At 40.6% G+C, this 18,014-nt stretch overlaps 2 protein-coding genes across 3 annotated transcripts in view; one reads left to right on the forward strand and one right to left on the reverse strand.

Annotated features, from left to right (window-relative positions):
- The window catches only part of LOC121579228 (long-chain-fatty-acid--CoA ligase 6-like), a 140,511-nt gene that overhangs the window by 57,520 nt on the left and 64,977 nt on the right, over positions 1-18,014 (forward strand). The gene's annotated exons all lie outside the window — the stretch shown is intronic.
- LOC121579229 (interferon regulatory factor 1) lies at positions 11,856-16,800 on the reverse strand. 2 transcript variants are annotated; one of them, XM_041893633.1, is made up of 9 exons: positions 16,655-16,800; positions 14,982-15,073; positions 14,641-14,740; positions 14,283-14,494; positions 13,958-14,099; positions 13,561-13,728; positions 13,397-13,440; positions 13,080-13,239; positions 11,856-12,583 (listed from the first exon to the last, which is right to left on the reverse strand). In XM_041893633.1, the coding sequence occupies exons 2-9, from the start codon at positions 15,066-15,068 to the stop codon at positions 12,432-12,434; spliced, it is 1,065 nt and encodes a 354-aa protein (XP_041749567.1). In that variant the 5' UTR covers positions 15,069-15,073; positions 16,655-16,800; the 3' UTR covers positions 11,856-12,431. The 2 variants fall into 2 exon arrangements, with proteins under 2 accessions (XP_041749567.1, XP_041749568.1); XM_041893634.2 differs by lacking the exon at positions 13,080-13,239 and having other exon boundaries at positions 12,490-12,583; positions 16,655-16,793.

An 18,014-nucleotide genomic window follows, 5' to 3' on the forward strand; every position in this document is an offset into this window, starting at 1 on the left:
ATGATGCTGCACGTAGCAGTATCATGACGTTTCATTTTACAATATCTTGGTTCAGTGAAGTAATCATTCCACACGTATTTCCGTCGTTTAATTTAATGCAGCCCAAATCCTAAATAATGACACATAATTAGAGAATAAGATTGCACTATTTTATAGCATAAGTAAACCAAATGCAACCAGAGGGTTAGTGTCCTATTCAGTAATTGATGCAACTATATCCCGCAAAGCATCAAACAACAGCCAAAGTTCAGGCGAGGGCAAGCCCTAAAGAATAAATGGTAGTCGAGTTGCGCTTTTCCGGGAAATGGTGTAGGACAGTATTAAAATCACCGACAGGGGCAGTCTTGACTGTTCAGTTGACACAGAGTTGTGTCACAGACTCCAGTCCAGACTTAATGTAAGTCACTGCTGACAACAGTGCGTTTCTTGTTTACATAAGATAAACAAACAGGGGCGGACTGGCCACTCCGTAGCCAGGCCCACCCACTCAGATTTAGAAAAAATAAATACAAATATATTTACAAATTAAAACAATTTTTACTTGTCAGTGTTCCAAATGGGATATTATATGTATTTTCACCTAAACATGCAAACACCATCAGATAGAATTCTTAGCAAGCAGGAAACTGGGTTAGTCAGATTTGAAGAAATATAACAGAACAGATGACCTGGAATGACATTCAATCTCACGGGATGGGTTGCCAAAAATAACTAACTGAAAGCCACCCCAATAAGCCACGAAAATGACTGCAGTAAGGATATGTCACTGTGCTTATATGGCTATATGCACCATGCCACTGACTATTTCATTTGTTCATTTATCAAACAAGATGGATCATAATCCAGTGCCTTTTTCAGTCAACACAACTACATTTTACCTTCAGTTAGCTTTAAAATGCTAAATTTTCTCTCAGCCTCATGGCAAAATGTGTAGAATACCATGAGATTAGCTATAAAACTGCACATTTTTCTATTTGCCCAATGTCAAAATATGTAAAATTGCAGGAAGTTAGCTTCTTTGAGGGGACCACCGTATTTTAGCTAGCTAACAATAGCATTGCTAGCTATTTTTGATTAACTTCGCTAGTTACAGTAACGGCAACATTTCCATCTCTCTAAAGTAAATTAGAATACATCATAATATGGCAAAGATGTTTCCTACAAATTATTTGCCTACTTTAGCAATGTCATTGGATTTCTATGCCACTCTAAATTAGTGTAACTTAGACGAAACACTCACAAATAGCCTCCGAGGTGCAACCTGTGTCTAGGGCACAAATAAATATTGGATGCAGCTATGGTGGTACTAGCTAACTCATGTCTGACTACAACAGTGTATTAACTAGCAACAAACTCAAACCAACCCAGGGCCATAGCAAACCATGTCACAGTTGGTTGCATAGTGTAACAGCATCACCGGCCTGAATCTATCCAATCTGGAGCCAGTCAGTCTACATCTGTAAAGCATACAATTAGCTTCCAAATGAGATTACGTAATTTCTCGAGCTATGTTTATAATTGAGGGATGATGACAATCATTGACCGTGTTTTTCTGTTGGACAAAGTGCAAAATGTGATTGCAATGGTTTAGTGACCTCCAAAAATAATTGTATTCACTGTTCACTTGCCATGTTCACAGCTTGACATCAGCCAACTGCTCGCCCATACGATAACATGCACGTGGTCTGCGTTTATGAGGCCGGTTGGACGTACTGCCAAATTCTCTAAAACGACGTTGGAAGCGGCTTATGGTAGAGAAATTAACATTCAATTATCTGGCAACAGCTCTGGTGGACATTCCTGCAGTCAGCATGCCAACTGCAGACTCCCTCAAAACTTGAGACATCAGTGGCATTGTGTTGTGTGACAAAACTGCACATTTTAGAGTGGCCTTTTATTGTCCCCGGAAGGGATGTCCACCAGAGCTGTTGCCAGAGAATTGAATGTTCTCTACCATAGGTGCACCTGTGTAATAATCATGCTGGGTTTTTTTTGTGTTTTAAAAAACGTTTTACCCCTTTTTTTCCCCAATTTCGTGATATCCAATTGGTAGTTACAGTCTTGTCCCATTGTTGCAGCTCCCGTACGGACTCGGGAGAGGCGGAGGATAATCATGCTGTTTAATCAGCTTCTTGATATGCCACACCTGTCAGGTGGATGGATTGTGTTGGCAAAGGAGAAATGCTCACTAACAGGGCTCCTCGTTTTTCTTCAACGAGGCGGCCGCGAAGGATATCATACAGACACCCGACAAGGCCCAAATCCCCGTCATTCGCGTGAGGAAGAGACAGAGATATCGCGGACGAAGATCGGGGTGCCTTGTAAGGATCCGACGGCGAGCGAGTAAACTGCCTCTTCCATCAATCCTATTAGCCAACGTTCAATCTTTTGAAAATAAAGTGGACGATTTAAGATTACGGTTATCCTACCAACAAAACATAAAAAACTGTAATATCTTATGTTTCACGGAGTCGTGGCTGAACGACAACAATGATAACATTCAGCTAGCAGGCTATACGCTACATCGGCAGGACAGAACGGCTGACTCTGGTAAGACAAGGGGTGGCGGTCTGTGTATATTTGTAAACAACAGCTGGTGCACAAAATCAAATACTAAGGAAGTCTCGAGGTTTTGCTCGCCTGAGGTAGAGTATCTTATGATAAGCTGTAGACCACACTATTTACCAAGAGAGTTTTCATCTATATTTTTCATAGCTGTCTATTTACCACCACAAACCAATGCTGGCATTAAGATTGCACTGAATGAGTTGTACAAGGCCATTAATCAACAGGAAAACGCTCATCCAGATGCAGAGCTCCTAGTGGCCGGGGACTTTAATGCAGGGAAACTTAAATCCGTTCTACCTAATTTCTACCAGCATGTTAAATGTGCAACCAGAGGGAAAAAAACTCTAGACCACCTTTACTCCACACACAGAGACGCATACAAAGCTCTCCCTCGCCCTCCATTTGGCAAATCTGACCATAACTCTATCCTCCTGATTCCTGCTTATAAGCAAAAACTAAAGCAGGAAGCACCAGTGACTCGGTTAATAAAAAAGTGGTCAGATGACGCAGATGCTAAGCTACAGGACTGTTTTGCTAGCACAGACTGGAACATGTTCCGGGATTCTTCAGACAGCATTGAGGAGTACACCACATCAGTCACTGGCTTCATCAATAAGTGCATCGATGATGTCGTCCCCACAGTGACCGTACGTACATACCCCAACCAGAAGCCATGGATTACAGGAAACATCCGCACTGAGCTAAAGGGTAGAGCTGCCGCTTTCAAGGAACGGGACTCTAACCCGGACGCTTATAAGAAATCCCGCTATGACCTCCGACGAACCATCAAACAGGCAAAGAGTCAATACAGGTCTAAGATTGAATCATACTACACTGGGTCTGACGCTCGTCGGATGTGGCAGGGCTTGAAAACTATTACAGACTACAAAGGGAAGCACAGCCGCGAGCTGCCCAGTGACACAAGCCTACCAGACGAGGCTAAACCACTTCTATGCTCGCTCGAGGCAAGCAACACTGAAGCATGCATGAGAGCACCAGCTGTTCCGGATGACTATGTGATCACGCTCTCCGTAGCCGATGTGAGTAAGACTTTTAAGCAGGTCAACATTCACAAGGCCGCAGGGCCAGACGGATTACCAGGACGTGTACTCCGAGCATGTGCTGACCAACTGGCAAGTGTCTTCACTGACATTTTCAACATGTCCCTGACTGAGTCTGTAATACCAACATGTTTCAAGCAGACCACCATAGTCCCCGTGCCCAAGGACTCTAAGATAACCTGCCTAAATGACTACCGACCCGTAGCACTGACGTCTGTAGCCATGAAGTGCTTTGAAAGGCTGGTCATGGCTCACATCAACAGCATTATCCCAGAAACCCTAGACCCACTCCAATTTGCATACCGCCCCAACAGATCCACAGATGATGCAATCTCTATCGCACTCCACACTGCCCTTTCCCACCTGGACAAGAGGAACACCTACGTGAGAATGCTATTCATTGACTACAGCTCAGCATTCAACACCATAGTGCCCTCTAAGCTCATCACTAAGCTAAGGATCCTGGGACTAAACACCTCCCTCTGCAACTGGATCCTGCGTGCTCAGTCCCCTCCTGTACTCTCTGTTCACCCATGACTGCATGGCCAGGCACGACTCCAACACCATCATTAAGTTTGCCGACGACACAACAGTGGTAGGCCTGATCACCGACAACGATGAGACAGCCTATGGGGAGGAGGTCAGAGATCTGGCCGTGTGGTGCCAGGACAACAACCTCTCCCTCAACGTGACCAAGACAAAGGAGATGATTGTGGACTACAGGAAAAAAAATAGGACTGAGCACGCCCCCATTCTCATCGACGGGGCTGTAGTGGAACAGGTTGAGAGCTTCAAGTTCCTTGGTGTCCACATCACCAACGAACTATCATGGTCCAAACACACCAAGACAGTCGTGAAGAGGGCACGACAAAGCCTATTCCCCCTCAGGAGACTAAAAAGATTTGGCATGGGTCCCCAGATCCTCAAAAAATTCTACAGCTGCACCATCGAGAGCATCCTGACTGGTTGCATCACCGCCTGGTATGGCAACTGCTTGGCCTCCGACCGCAAGGCACTACAGAGGGTAGTGCGTACGGCCCAGTACATCACTGGGGCAAAGCTTCCTGCCATCCAGGACCTCTATACCAGGCGGTGTCAGAGGAAGGCCCTCAAAATTGTCAAAGACTCCAGCCACCCTAGTCATAGACTGTTCTCTCTGCTACCGCACGGCAAGCGGTACCGGAGTGCCAAGTCTAGGTCCAAAAGACTTCTCAACAGCTTCTACCCCCAAGCCATAAGACTCCTGAACAGCTAATCATGGCTACCCGGACTATTTGCACTGCCCCCCCACCCCATCCTTTTTACGCTGCTGCTACTCTGTTAAGTATTTATGCATAGTCACTTTAACTCTATCCACATGTACATATTACCTCAACTACCTCAACTAGCCGGTGCCCCCGCACATTGACTCTGCAACGGTACCCCCCTGTATATATAGCCTCCCTACTGTCACTTTATTTTACTTCTGCTCTTTTTTTTCTCAACACTTTTTTTTGTTGTTGTTTTATTCTTACTTTTTTTGTTTAAAATAAATGCACTGTTGGTTAAGGGCTGTAAGTAAGCATTTCACTGTAATGTCTGCACCTGTTGTATTCGGCGCATGTGACCAATAAAATTTGATTTGATTTGATTTGTAAACAAATTTGTGCACAAAATCTTAGCGAAATAAGCTTTTTGTGTGTATGGAACATTTCTGGGATCTTTTATTTCAGCTCATGAAACATGTGACCAACACTTTACATATTGTGTTTATATTTTTGTTCAGTGTATATTTCCACACTATGAGGTTGGAATGATACTGTGAAATTGTGAAAATTATGATAATGCCCATTTAGTGTAAGAGGTGTTTGCTCAGCTGGTAGAGCACGGCGCTTGTAACGCCAAGGTAGTGGGTTCGATCCCCGGGACCACCCATACACAAAAATGTTTGCTCGCATGACTGTAAGTCGCTTTGGATAAAAGCGTCTGCTAAATGGCATATTATATTATTATAAGACTGCCTGAAATTTCAGCCTGTTTCGGTGGGATGGAGTTTTGGCCTGTCTGGTGACATCACCAGGCAGTAAATTAGTTAATAGACCAATAAGAAAAAGAGTTCTAAACCTCTCTGCCAATAACAACTAGTTTTCAGTTTTCCCCTTCCCACTCAGACCACTCCCAGACAGTCCTAGCAAAGTTCTTGTTTGAGAATTGCTCTTTGCTAAGAAGCTATTTTTGTTTATTTTTGACCATTGTAATTGAAAACAATCACAGTAAGGTACTTAATTGTTATCCAGAAATGATTTGATATTGAGATAAAAACGGCTTCATTGGATCTTTAAATTGCAACTCACCACAAATCTGTCTGACTGAAAAGTAAAATATATACAGCAACCTGCTTCAAATATTTTATTCATGTTATGTACAGTGGGGAAAAAAAGTATTTAGTCAGCCACCAATTGTGCAAGTTCTCTCACTTAAAAAGATGAGAGAGGCCTGTAATTTTCATCATAGGTACACGTCAGCTATGACAGACAAAATTAGATTTTTTTTCTCCAGAAAATCACATTGTAGGATTTTTAATGAATTTATTTGCAAATTATGGTGGAAAATAAGTATTTGGTCAATAACAAAAGTTTCTCAATACTTTGTTATATACCCTTTGTTGGTAATGACACAGGTCAAACGTTTTCTGTAAGTCTTCACAAGGTTTTCACACACTGTTGCTGGTATTTTGGCCCATTCCTCCATGTAGATCTCCTCTAGAGCAGTGATGTTTTGGGGCTGTCGCTGGGCAACACGGACTTTCAACTCCCTCCAAAGATTTTCTATGGGGTTGAGATCTGGAGACTGGCTAGGCCACTCCAGGACCTTGAAATGCTTCTTACGAAGCCACTCCTTCGTTGCCCGGGCGGTGTGTTTGGGATCATTGTCATGCTGAAAGACCCAGTCACGTTTCATCTTCAATGCCCTTGCTGATGGAAGGAGGTTTTCACTCAAAATCTCACGATACATGGCCCCATTCATTCTTTCCTTTACACGGATCAGTCGTCCTGGTCCCTTTGCAGAAAAACAGCCCCAAAGCATGATGTTTCCACCCCCATGCTTCACAGTAGGTATGGTGTTCTTTGGATGCAACTCAGCATTCTTTGTCCTCCAAACACGACAAGATGAGTTTTTACCAAAAAGTTATATTTTGGTTTCATCTGACCATATGGCATTCTCCCAATCCTCTTCTGGATCATCCAAATGCACTCCAGCAAACTTCAGACGGGCCTGGACATGTACTGGCTTAAGCAGGGGGACACGTCTGGCACTGCAGGATTTGAGTCCCTGGCGGCGTAGTGTGTTACTGATGGTAGGCTTTGTTACTTTGGTCCCAGCTCTCTGCAGGTCATTCACTAGGTCCCCCCGTGTGGTTCTGGGATTTTTGCTCACCGTTCTTGTGATCATTTTGACCCCACGGGGTGAGATCTTGCGTGGAGCCCCAGATCGAGGGAGATTATCAGTGGTCTTGTATGTCTTCCATTTCCTAATAATTGCTCCCACAGTTGATTTCTCCAAACCAAGCTGCTTACCTATTGCAGATTCAGTCTTCCCAGCCTGGTGCAGGTCTACAATTTTGTTTCTGGTGTCCTTTGACAGCTCTTTGGTCTTGGCCATAGTGGAGTTTGGAGTGTGACTGTTTGAGGTTGTGGACAGGTGTCTTTTATACTGATAACAACTTCAAACAGGTGCCATTAATACAGGTAACGAGTGGAGGACAGAGGAGCCTCTTAAAGAAGAAGTTACAGGTCTGTGAGAGCCAGAAATCTTGCTTGTTTGTAGGTGACCAAATACTTATTTTCCACCATAATTTGCGAATAAATTCATTAAAAATCCTACAATGTGATTTTCAGGATTATTTTTTCTCAATTTGTCTGTCATAGTTGACGTGTACCTATGATGAAAATTACAGGCCTCTCTCATCTTTTTAAGTGGGAGAATTTGCACAATTGGTGGCTGACTAAATACTTTTTTCCCCCACTGTAGGCCTATTATTGTTGAATATGCATGGTAGCCTAATAATGATTACAACTCTTCTGAGGGCATTGGCATATAATGCATTAATATCATTTTTGATTAATTTAAAGGCCTTGTAAAGCAACCGGCATGTCTATTGACTTTGAAATCAGTCACCGAATATCTATCAGAAATAAATACACTGAAGCCCCTGGGTCTTTATAAAACAAAACCCCAAATTAAATGTGTGAACAGATTAGATACGTGTATATAATATAATTTTCTTAATGTTAAACTGCTGAGGAAAAGTTAGCCTCCATGCCATGCCTTAGAGATGAGAATAAGGAAAGTACTAGTACTAATACCTACTAGTACTAGTCGGTTTACAAAGAGAATGTCCCACAAATGGGCGTCTAAACCCACTGGGCAAAAACTGGTTCGATCAACGTTGTTTTGACGTCATTTCAACCAAAAAAATCAACGTCATGACATTGAATCAACATGAAAAACTGATTGGATTTGCAAAAAAGCATCAACATAAGGACTTTTTTTTTTTACCCAACTTTTAACCTAAATCTAATGAAATGTTTTGTTGATTTCAAGTTGGATTCACGTTAGTTGACAACTGAACCAAATGTAAATCAAAACTAGACGTTGAACTGACATCTGTGCCCAGTGGGTAGTTTATGGAAGGTAGAAGATCTTTAGAGAAGGGCTGTTTGAGTAGTAACACGGGCGAAATAATATGATTTATACAACCATAACCAGTCTGGGTTGTGCCAGTATACTCCAGGCTCCAGTGAAGTCATTGACTCATGACAGGCTTGGTTTGATGGGAGGGCTTGAACCATTGTTTTGAAAAAGATGACATAGTGCTTTATTTATCCATATGTTGTAAATTATGGCATCTGTTTACAATATCTATAGCGTCCACGCCATGCCTTAGAGATTAAGTAACTGAGAATAATACGTTTGCTTCTAAGTATTAGTCTGTTTACAAAGAGAAAGTCCCACAAATGGGCGTCTAAAGCTCCTCCGGCTGAAGTTATACTATTAGAGTGCATAAAGTGCTCCTGTCTGCCTGCCTGCCTGCCGGTCTGGCTGCCATCAGCGGAGAAGAGGAGCATGGGGCTTTGGATGAAGCGGCTTGTACTACACAATCACTTCACAGATCCCCATGATGTGTGAAATTTGGTGTGCCCTGGAAGGCTGGAAGCTGAGATGGTGTATTTTTATTCAATTCCAGTGTGGCCGACTGGAATTTGTAAGTGTATATCTGTTGTCTAGGCGGGTTGCAATAAAACTCGCCAGTTTGTAGTCCTAATATCCTGAAATAAGTTAACTCTGGTTTGTTCAGCCATCCCAATGGGAAAATGTAATGGGAAAAGAATAGGGTTTGGGAATAAATGCCGAAAATAATGTCTGACGTTAACACAGGCTTAGGAGATCTTATACATCTTGTTCTATGAAATAATAGCAGTCAGTTAACATGACCTTTATGAATTATGAAGCATTTGTGTTTTTTCTTTGTACATAAATTCACGTAAAGTTGCATTAGCTGATGGAGATTATCTCATAGAATAAAACGTATAAGATCTCCTAAACTTGTGTTAACCACGTACCTTATGTTCTGTGTTTATCCAAAAACTGCATTCATTTTCCTCATAGGCTTTGTCCAATGAGCGATGGCGAAGTTAGTGCCTACAAAAAGACGCCATTACTATTTCTCTCTATGCATGCAGGAAGCAGAGGAGACCGAGAAAAAGGAAGCAAGCAGAGAGAGAGGTTAGTACCTAGGGCGGCAGTTAGCTTAGTGGTTAAGAGCGTTGTGCCAGTACCCGAAAGGTCGCTGCTTCTAATACCCGAGCCGACTAGGTCAAAAATCTGTCGATGTGCCCTTGAGCAAGGCACTTAACCCTAATTGCTCCTGTAAGTCGCTCTGGATAAGAGCGTCTGCTAAATGACTAAAATGTGGTTCCCAAACTTGGGTTGTCATAATTATGGTTAAAACCTGCCTATTTCTACAATGTAACTTCTTAAAATCTGATTTGAAACTATACCCTGAACCATAACCACACTGCTAACATTATGCCTAACCCTTACCTTAAATTAAGACCAAAAATATAATTTTTGTTTTCATTAACCAATTTTGACCTTGTGGCTGTGGTAACTACTGACAATCCCAAACTTGGGGTCGGGGCCCCATATGGGGTCTCCTGAGAAGAAATGTACTAATCTCATCAAACAAGTTAGGAACTTTAAAAAAGAAGATAGGTTTCAATATGAACATCTGTACATGGCCTATCTTCCCTATAGGCCTACACTAAAATGCAATCAAAACGCAAAAAATACAGTTCTAAAAATGTCCTACGTTTTCATTTATATCGATGTTTGTTCGTGTTATCTCGATCGCCCACTGGAGTTTATAGTTTACCCATTACCCACTTTTTGTTTTTACTACTACATCACTGATATTAATACAGAATCGTAAGTATTATTCTAATTAATGTGAATGTGATAATACGATCATCTGTGTGCTCCATTGATGTCTGTTTGTGCGGAGCTTGATTAGTAATGCCTAGGAATATAAATGTGAATGCTATGTCATTTAAGAAAATAGATATATTTAAAAAGTTGGGGATTTTATGCAATTCATCATTATAATTGAATGAACAGTCGCTGATGCTACGTGTCAGTGTGAATCATTTATCATATTTCCCCCCTTTCAGTGGTATAACAGTACAATTGTATAGCTCATAGCCTATGTGTTTGTAGATAGACTGAGGTGAATGAACCTACAGCAGCCAAAGTGATAATGTCTTAAACCCTGGTTACGGCTCTGTGCACATTTCATGTGCAGTCAAGTCTCTGTCAATTAGAAGCAGTACATGTACTTTGCTTTTTGGAAGAAATTAATGTTTAGTATGAGCTACTGTTATCGATCTTGCTAGTTCTTTAAATCAAATCAAATTGAATTTGTCACATTCTTCATAAACAACAGGTGTAGACTAACAGTGAAATGCTCTTAGAGGTCATTTTCCAACAATGCAGAGTTAAAGATAAAGGTACAAAATTAAATAAAAAAATTGAAATAGTGACACAAGGAATAAATACACAGTGAATAATGAATAACACTAATGAGGCTATATACAGGGAGTACAAGTACTGAGTCGATGTGCAGGGGTACGAGGTAATTAAGGAAGGAATGCTTCTCCCTCTCAGATACAGTGGTGGAGTTTGGTTAGTGTAACATTTTGCTAGCGGAGAGAGCAGGTGTCTGGGACAAATGTTTAAAAAGTTCCCCTGAGTTGTCGTCACTAGTTAACACAGCAATAAAGTCATAATTATGGCTAAACCACACCCATTTCTACAATGTCTCTTCTTAAAATCTGATTTTAAACCTAACCCTAACATCAACCCTAATCTTAACAACACTGCTAACCTTCTGCCTAACCCTAACCTGAAATTAAGACTAATATTTTTTTGTGCCAATTTTGACATTGTGGCTGTGTTATCTAGTAGAAACCCCCCTGAGGATTGTGGAAGATCCACTAGATACTGAACACTTCTTGGTCAGATGATAAGGGAAGGTTCGGTATTTAGGCCAAGACTGCTGATGTATAGCCTATTACCTGGAAAAACCCTGCCCTGGCATGCGTATCGTGATTGCTCTGAAAGGTTTCCAATAATTGTCAAGTAGTCTGTTCAGGTCACAACTTGTGAGGAATATATCTCAAACTCCATATGGCCATATTTGTTAACCTTTTCTAGAATGTAACAAACCTGACATGAAAAAATGTGCATCAGTATTCAACAGTGTTTAATAGGCTTGAGTCTGAGAATGTAATTCCTCTCTAATGTATTGATGAAAGTAGTTTACAACAGCTAGGATTAATCATGTGATATATACACACAATGCTGTGTTAAGTGACCTTCACCATTAAAATAAACCCTTTCATGCTCAGTTAAAAGCCCTGCCACTTTGATGACTGCCACTAAGAGACTCCCTTTAAAACTAATCTGTTTCCAAGAAAATGTTATTTCAAATGTATTTGATTGATTTTACGATTATTACACTGTAATGTTACTATAACCTTGCACCAGGCTGTTGTCACTGCAGTGCTGCTAACTAACAAATCAGGTCAAACAGGCTCATCAAAACCTCTCTAAAAGTCTGTCCTCTTTGTCATGGCAGATATAAGTAGTATTAGATAATAAGTATATTATACTATATGCACTACAAAATAAGTTGGTATTTTATTTATTTTGTATAAAACAAATCGCGACACAAATATTCAATACAAATACAGTATTTACAGATTCAATACACAAAACAACACATCTTTAAGACCTTTCACCAAATGAACAGACATTTTTTTATAATAGTTTGTTATGAATGATTATCATCCTGGGTATATACAAGTGTAAATTACATTTAAGAAAATTCACAGTAAAACAGAAAAAACTGATAGCATTGCTCACCCAGGTGGAGAGTTTCTGTGTTGTCCTGGCAACGGGATAGGTGCCCTCATTACAACTATGGATCTTGTAAATTAACAATACAGCTATGAGCACAACGATTTAACAAAGACAGAAACAGAATAGAGAGCATGACACTTGGTAAAAATGTCTTCTTCCTGTAAAAAAATGCTATATTACTTCAGAGATCCTCCAACTGTCACAGAGCAGCAGAGGTCAAATGGCAAACATGGTGTAGCTTAAGGTTCAGAGGTCACGCAATAAAGAAGAAGTCTTTGAGGCTGTAGAGTCAGAGTAAAGTATTTTGTTTCTGAACAGTGTCTGAGAAAGAGTAGGCTGGGCTCAGAGTGGGCAGGAGATCTGTTGGAGATAACTGGTCATGTTGTTGTTCAGTGTGTTGTTCAGGGCCCAGTGGTCGGTGTAAGAGAGGAGATCTTCAGCCATTGGTTGTCCTGGGCTCAGTTCTGTGTATAACCGCAGCTCTATTTCTGACCCTATAAGACAAACAAAACAAAACAAAGCCGGTCAGTGATGCAAGAGAAACACAGCTGAATGAAGTTACAGATTACCTCTTATGTTGTGCAATGTTGAGAGCAGCCTTGTTAGAGGATTTTGATGTAATGAAAAAATAAAATAGGGAAACTTAGGCTCCGGTGTGATCATTCAGTTCTTGTCCCTGCCATCTGTTTACCTTACATGCATTATCATGTTTCACACCTTATGCATATGAGAAGGAAATACTATTGACTGAAATACGTTCCTCAATCGTCTGACTCAGCGTTTTACAAATGAACGTTTTTCATTTTTATTTTATTTTTACAAATCTGTTTCTAAAGGCCCTTGGATTCCATCAGAGTTTTATTTTCCTGTTGTAGTCTTTAATTTTGACTAGCAAATGTTACACAAAGACAATACATGCAGACATGATGAAATCCTGCTGTTGAATAGTACAGTATAACAAACAGCCTGATTCCCTCTAGCATCATTTACCTGAGTTATCACTCCATTGGCTCTCTGGACTGTGGTTAGACTCTGCTGTGTTGTATGACTCTGCTGTGGCTACTTCATTGCTCAGGAAACCCTTGATGTTTACACTGTCTTGCTGCTCCAATTGCTCCAATTGTTCCAATTGCTCCCAATGCTTTGCAATCTGAAAGAGCAAAACACAGGGGATAAGCCTGGTTGCATTTTTGCTTGGTTTAACTGTGTTATAATTTTTAGTATTCAATGCAGAATATCTGGTAAACATGGGTATTCCTGATAATGAAAAAAGCACACTGAACGTGTACTGGTAGAGACAAACTTACCTCAATAAGGGTTTCTTCATTCATATCTAGACTGTCTTCATAGTCTGTAAAGTTGAAGAAGGAAAATTGACATGAGCATTGCGCAAACCTCAATTATATTTGCAGCCAACACTGAAACACAAAGAGTTGAATCAAACCCAAGCATCAAGCAAGCTTAATCTTACCTGTGGAGTGATCCGGTGACACTTGGAAAGACGGGTAGTATTCGTTGGTGCCTTCTGGGCCTATTTCCACAGAGGTGGAAAAGTCTGGAACATCAGCATTGGTGCTGTCTGGGCCTATTTCCACAGAGGTGGGAAAGTCTGTAACATCAGGGACGTACGTCGTAAAACCTTAATAGAAAAGACAAAGAAAACCATAAGGACATCCATTCATTTGAATCCTCACGTTCAGTCACATCTCACATGCAGTTTTGTGAACGAATCAGTGAATTCATAGTCTCTTGTCCTTTGTTTCTTTTGTTGGGACAATGTTTAATGTAAATTCTGCAGCGTTTGTATATCAGAGTCTGGTAATCATTGACAGAGCCATCAAGATATGACGCTGCTGTGATGGTCTCACCTAGGTTGTATGTGCTGTCGACTGTGCTGTCGACTGTGCTCTCCTGTGTCATTCTGTCATCCTGCAGGTGTGTGTTGGTGTTGCGGTCCTCTGGGCAATGGGTTTCACTGTAGTCCATTTCCTCTGTCTTGATGTTTAACCCCTAGAAGAGAAAACAGCAAAACATGAAATAAGATTGTAATATTCATCTCTGTTGACACTGGTCTTTATACAGCCAGCTAAATACACATGCACCGGTCTTTATTCAGCAGAGGGAAAACAGTACTACATGTGATGATAAAGGGATTCTAAAGAGGGTTGCAGTTCAAAAGTAATATAACCTTACCTTGTTGTTATTCTTTGCATCCTTTGCTTTTGACCTCTTGTTATTTGGCTTTGTGCAGACGTTCAGCATTCTGTAAACGCGCACCGCTCCAGACCCTCTGTTGATGCTCTTGTCTTTCACCTCCTTGATGTCAGGAAGGGAGTTCATTGCACAGCGGAAATTAGCCTTCCATGTCTTAGGGTCTGGTGTAGTCTCGCCTTGTATGAATTTCCCTGCATCAACAGACAAGTAATATCATTGTTATTATGATGCAGAAAGTATATTGAAAAACCCTGAGGTGCTGAAGTGCATATTGTTAATCTAGGTGAAAGTCCATTATTATGAGAGTAGGTAGTCTAGTTACGTGTCATTTTCTCACCTGTGTGCATAGCCCATTGCTTGAATAGACAGGCATCCTTGTTCAGGTCCCATCCGTGACGTGCAGCATGCTTCCATGGGATGGAGAAAATCTTCTTGTCCTGGACAAAACCACAAAGAAATGGGTTTCAAATTAGCGCCTCCTATCTCTCACCCCAGCTTCTCCTGTACATGCCTAGTTTTGAGTAGTCCTGTTCATGGGTAATAGTACTAAATATGTTTTGAGATGTCAATGTCTCGACTGAGTTCTCTTCTTACAATGACAGTGTCCCACTGCAGTGTTTCAGGGAGTATTGTCTAAAAAAAAGCATTAGATGAGTTTGACGAGCAGGAAAGTATTACCTTGTCCACCCACACCAAACCACTGATGGAGTTGGACTCAATCTTATCCTCCAGCCAAGGCCTCATTCTCATCCTAGACACAGGCATGGTTCCTGGGAGATCAAGGAGAAGAGATAAGCTTAGTTTTAGACACATGGTATTTAGATGTACAAGCATGTCACTCCCACCCACTACCCTGCTCAGTTAGTGCAGATGTTTAGTGCGCTCAGTGAAGTTCATGACCAGGAAATGTGATGTAGCGACTATGACCATTGCCAACAACTGGCAAATTACTGGAAATCTGTGCAAAGAGAAAGTGAAAGAGAGCAGTACTTCTAGTATGTCTATAATGTGCATTTTAGAACTACATTAAAATTATTTAAACGTGTTTTAATTATCTTATTCAAGCAGCTGAAAGGTTATGCTATACAGTGGTGTAAAGTACTTGACTTAAGTCGTTTTTTGGGGTATCTTTAATATTTATATTTTTCACTACTTTTACTTTTACTTTACTACATTTCTTAAGAAAATAATGTACTTTTTACTCCATACATTTTCCCTGTTCGATTTCGAATGCTTAGCAGGACAGGAAAATTGTCAAATTCACACATTTATCAAGAGAACATCCCTGATCATCCCTACTGTCTCTGACCTGGCAGACTCACTAAACACATTTGTAAATGATGTGAATGAGTGTTTAAATTTTACGTCATTTAGCGGACGCTCTTATCCAGAGCGACTTACAGTTAGTGAGTGCATACATTACTTTATTTTTAATACTGGCCCCCCGTGGGAATCGAACCCACAACCCTGGCGTTGCAAACGCAATGCTCTACCAACTGAGCTACATCCCTTGGAGTGTGCCCCTGGCTATTCATAAATAAATAAATAAAAACAAGAAAATGGTGCCATCTGGTTTGCTTAATATAAGGAATTTGAAATTATTTATACTTGTACTTTTACTTTTGATACTTAAGTATATTTGATCAATTACATTTACTTTTGATATTTAAGTATATTTAAAACCAAATACTTTTAGACTTTTACTCAAGTAGTATTTTACTGGGTGACTGACTTTTACTTGGGTCATTTTCTATTAAGGTATCTTTACTTTTACTCAAGTATGACAATTTGGTACTTTTTCCAACACTGATGCTATATCGCTATTTATGTTGCATTCGAGGTTAAAGGGAGCGGGTTCTTTAGAAGCTCTTCAAAAGAACTAACAGACGTATTCAACCACGCAAACTTTAGTCGTGCACTGAACAAGCGCATGCATATTTTGACCAATGCATTACAGTGCCTCTAAATTAGTGTTGCAACCTTGACCTACTAAAACTTGCAACTTTATATTTTAACTAGAACTTTTAAAAAGTCATAAATATACTAGTGCAATGTTGCATTAATTATAACTGCATTGTTCCACTTCTCGTTAAATTCACAAATGAGCGCACCTCTTGTTCTAGCCTCCTGTCAGTGTAAATAAAATCTGTCAAAATATGTGGGATATATATGCCCAATGACAACGCACGCTGCTGCACACATGGAAAACCAAATCCCAGTCAATTGAATAGAAAATAGCCTATACTATAAATTACAAGTATATCTGCTGTAAATATGTACAAAGAGCACTAGCACAAACACAACGTTTCTACGTAGCCTTGTGCATGCAATAATAAAATAAAATAACTTACAGCTGCAATATGATGTCGCTTAATCCCGGTGATTTGTAATTGAGCCTAAAAGCAGGTATTCCCTTTAGTGAAGCTGGAGCGGGATGTTATTCCTCTGTGATTGCTTGTAACGTTAATATCCACTCTGGTCTTCATTGGCAGTGTGTACAGTCTGCTCAAGGAAACGGCTTTTTATATAAAGTGGGTGGGATTTCCCTAATACAGTATCATGCACACACTTCATTGGTGGGGGGGCAGTTTTGGCAGCAGTCGGCATCTGCGCTGAGGCACCTCAATTGCAGGCGCGCTCAAACTTCAGGCAACATGATTTCCGAGAAACCATGCTGTTGTGAGAGAAGGCGTAACGAGGAAGTCTTGAGCAGACCCAATAAACGCATATATTGCACGATGCTGCACGTAGCAGTATCATGACGTTTCATTTTACAATATCTTGGCTCAGTGAAGTAATCATTCCACACGTATTCCCGTCGTTTAATTTAATGCAGCCGATATCCTAAATAATGACACATAATTAGAGAATAAGATTGCACTATTTTATAGCATAAGTAAACCAAATGCAACCAGAGGGTTAGTGTCCTATTCTGTAATTGATGCAACTATATCCCGCAAAGCATCAAACAACAGCCAAAGTTCAGGCGAGGGCAAGCCCTAAAGAATAAATGGTAGTCGAGTTGCGCTTTTCCGGGAAATGGTGTAGGACAGTATTAAAATCACCGACAGGGGCAGTCTTGACTGTTCAGTTGACACAGAGTTGTGTCACAGACTCCAGTCCAGACTTAATGTAAGTCACTGCTGTCAACAGTGCGTTTCTTGTTTACATAAGATAAACAAACAGGGGCGGACTGGCCACTCGGTAGCCAGGCCCACCCACTCAGATTTAAAAAAATAAATACAAATATATTTACAAATTAAAACAATTTTTACTTGTCAGTGTTCCAAATGGGATATTATATGTATTTTCACCTAAACATGCAAACACCATCAGATAGAATTCTTAGCAAGCAGTAAACTGGGTTAGTCAGATTTGAAGAAATATAACAGAACAGATGACCTGGAATGACATTCAATCTCATGGGATGGGTTGCCAAAAATAACTAACTGAAAGCCACCCCAATAAGCCAAGAAAATGACTGCAGTAAGGATATGTCACTGTGCTTATATGGCTATATGCACCATGCCACTGACTATTTCATTTGTTAATTTATCAAACAAGATGGATCATAATCCAGTGCCTTTTTCAGTCAACACAACTACATTTTACCTTCAGTTAGCTTTAATATGCTACATTTTCTCTCAGCCTCAAGGCAAAACGTGTAGAATACCATGAGATTAGCTATAAAACTGCACATTTTTCTCTTTG

Source organism: Coregonus clupeaformis, chromosome 13 (genome assembly GCF_020615455.1).
Source record: "Coregonus clupeaformis isolate EN_2021a chromosome 13, ASM2061545v1, whole genome shotgun sequence".
NCBI classification, from domain to species: domain Eukaryota; kingdom Metazoa; phylum Chordata; class Actinopteri; order Salmoniformes; family Salmonidae; genus Coregonus; species Coregonus clupeaformis.

Coding starts and splice junctions, on each gene's coding strand:
- LOC121579229 (XM_041893633.1), bottom strand. CDS start 15,068: ATGCCTGTGTCTAGGATGAGAATGAGGCCTTGGCTGGAGGATAAGATT. Junction 14,741..14,981: donor GTTTGGTGTGGGTGGACAAG/GTAATACTTTCC, acceptor GGTTTTGTCCAG/GACAAGAAGATTTTCTCCAT. Junction 13,441..13,560: donor GTCACCGGATCACTCCACAG/GTAAGATTAAGC, acceptor TCAACTTTACAG/ACTATGAAGACAGTCTAGAT.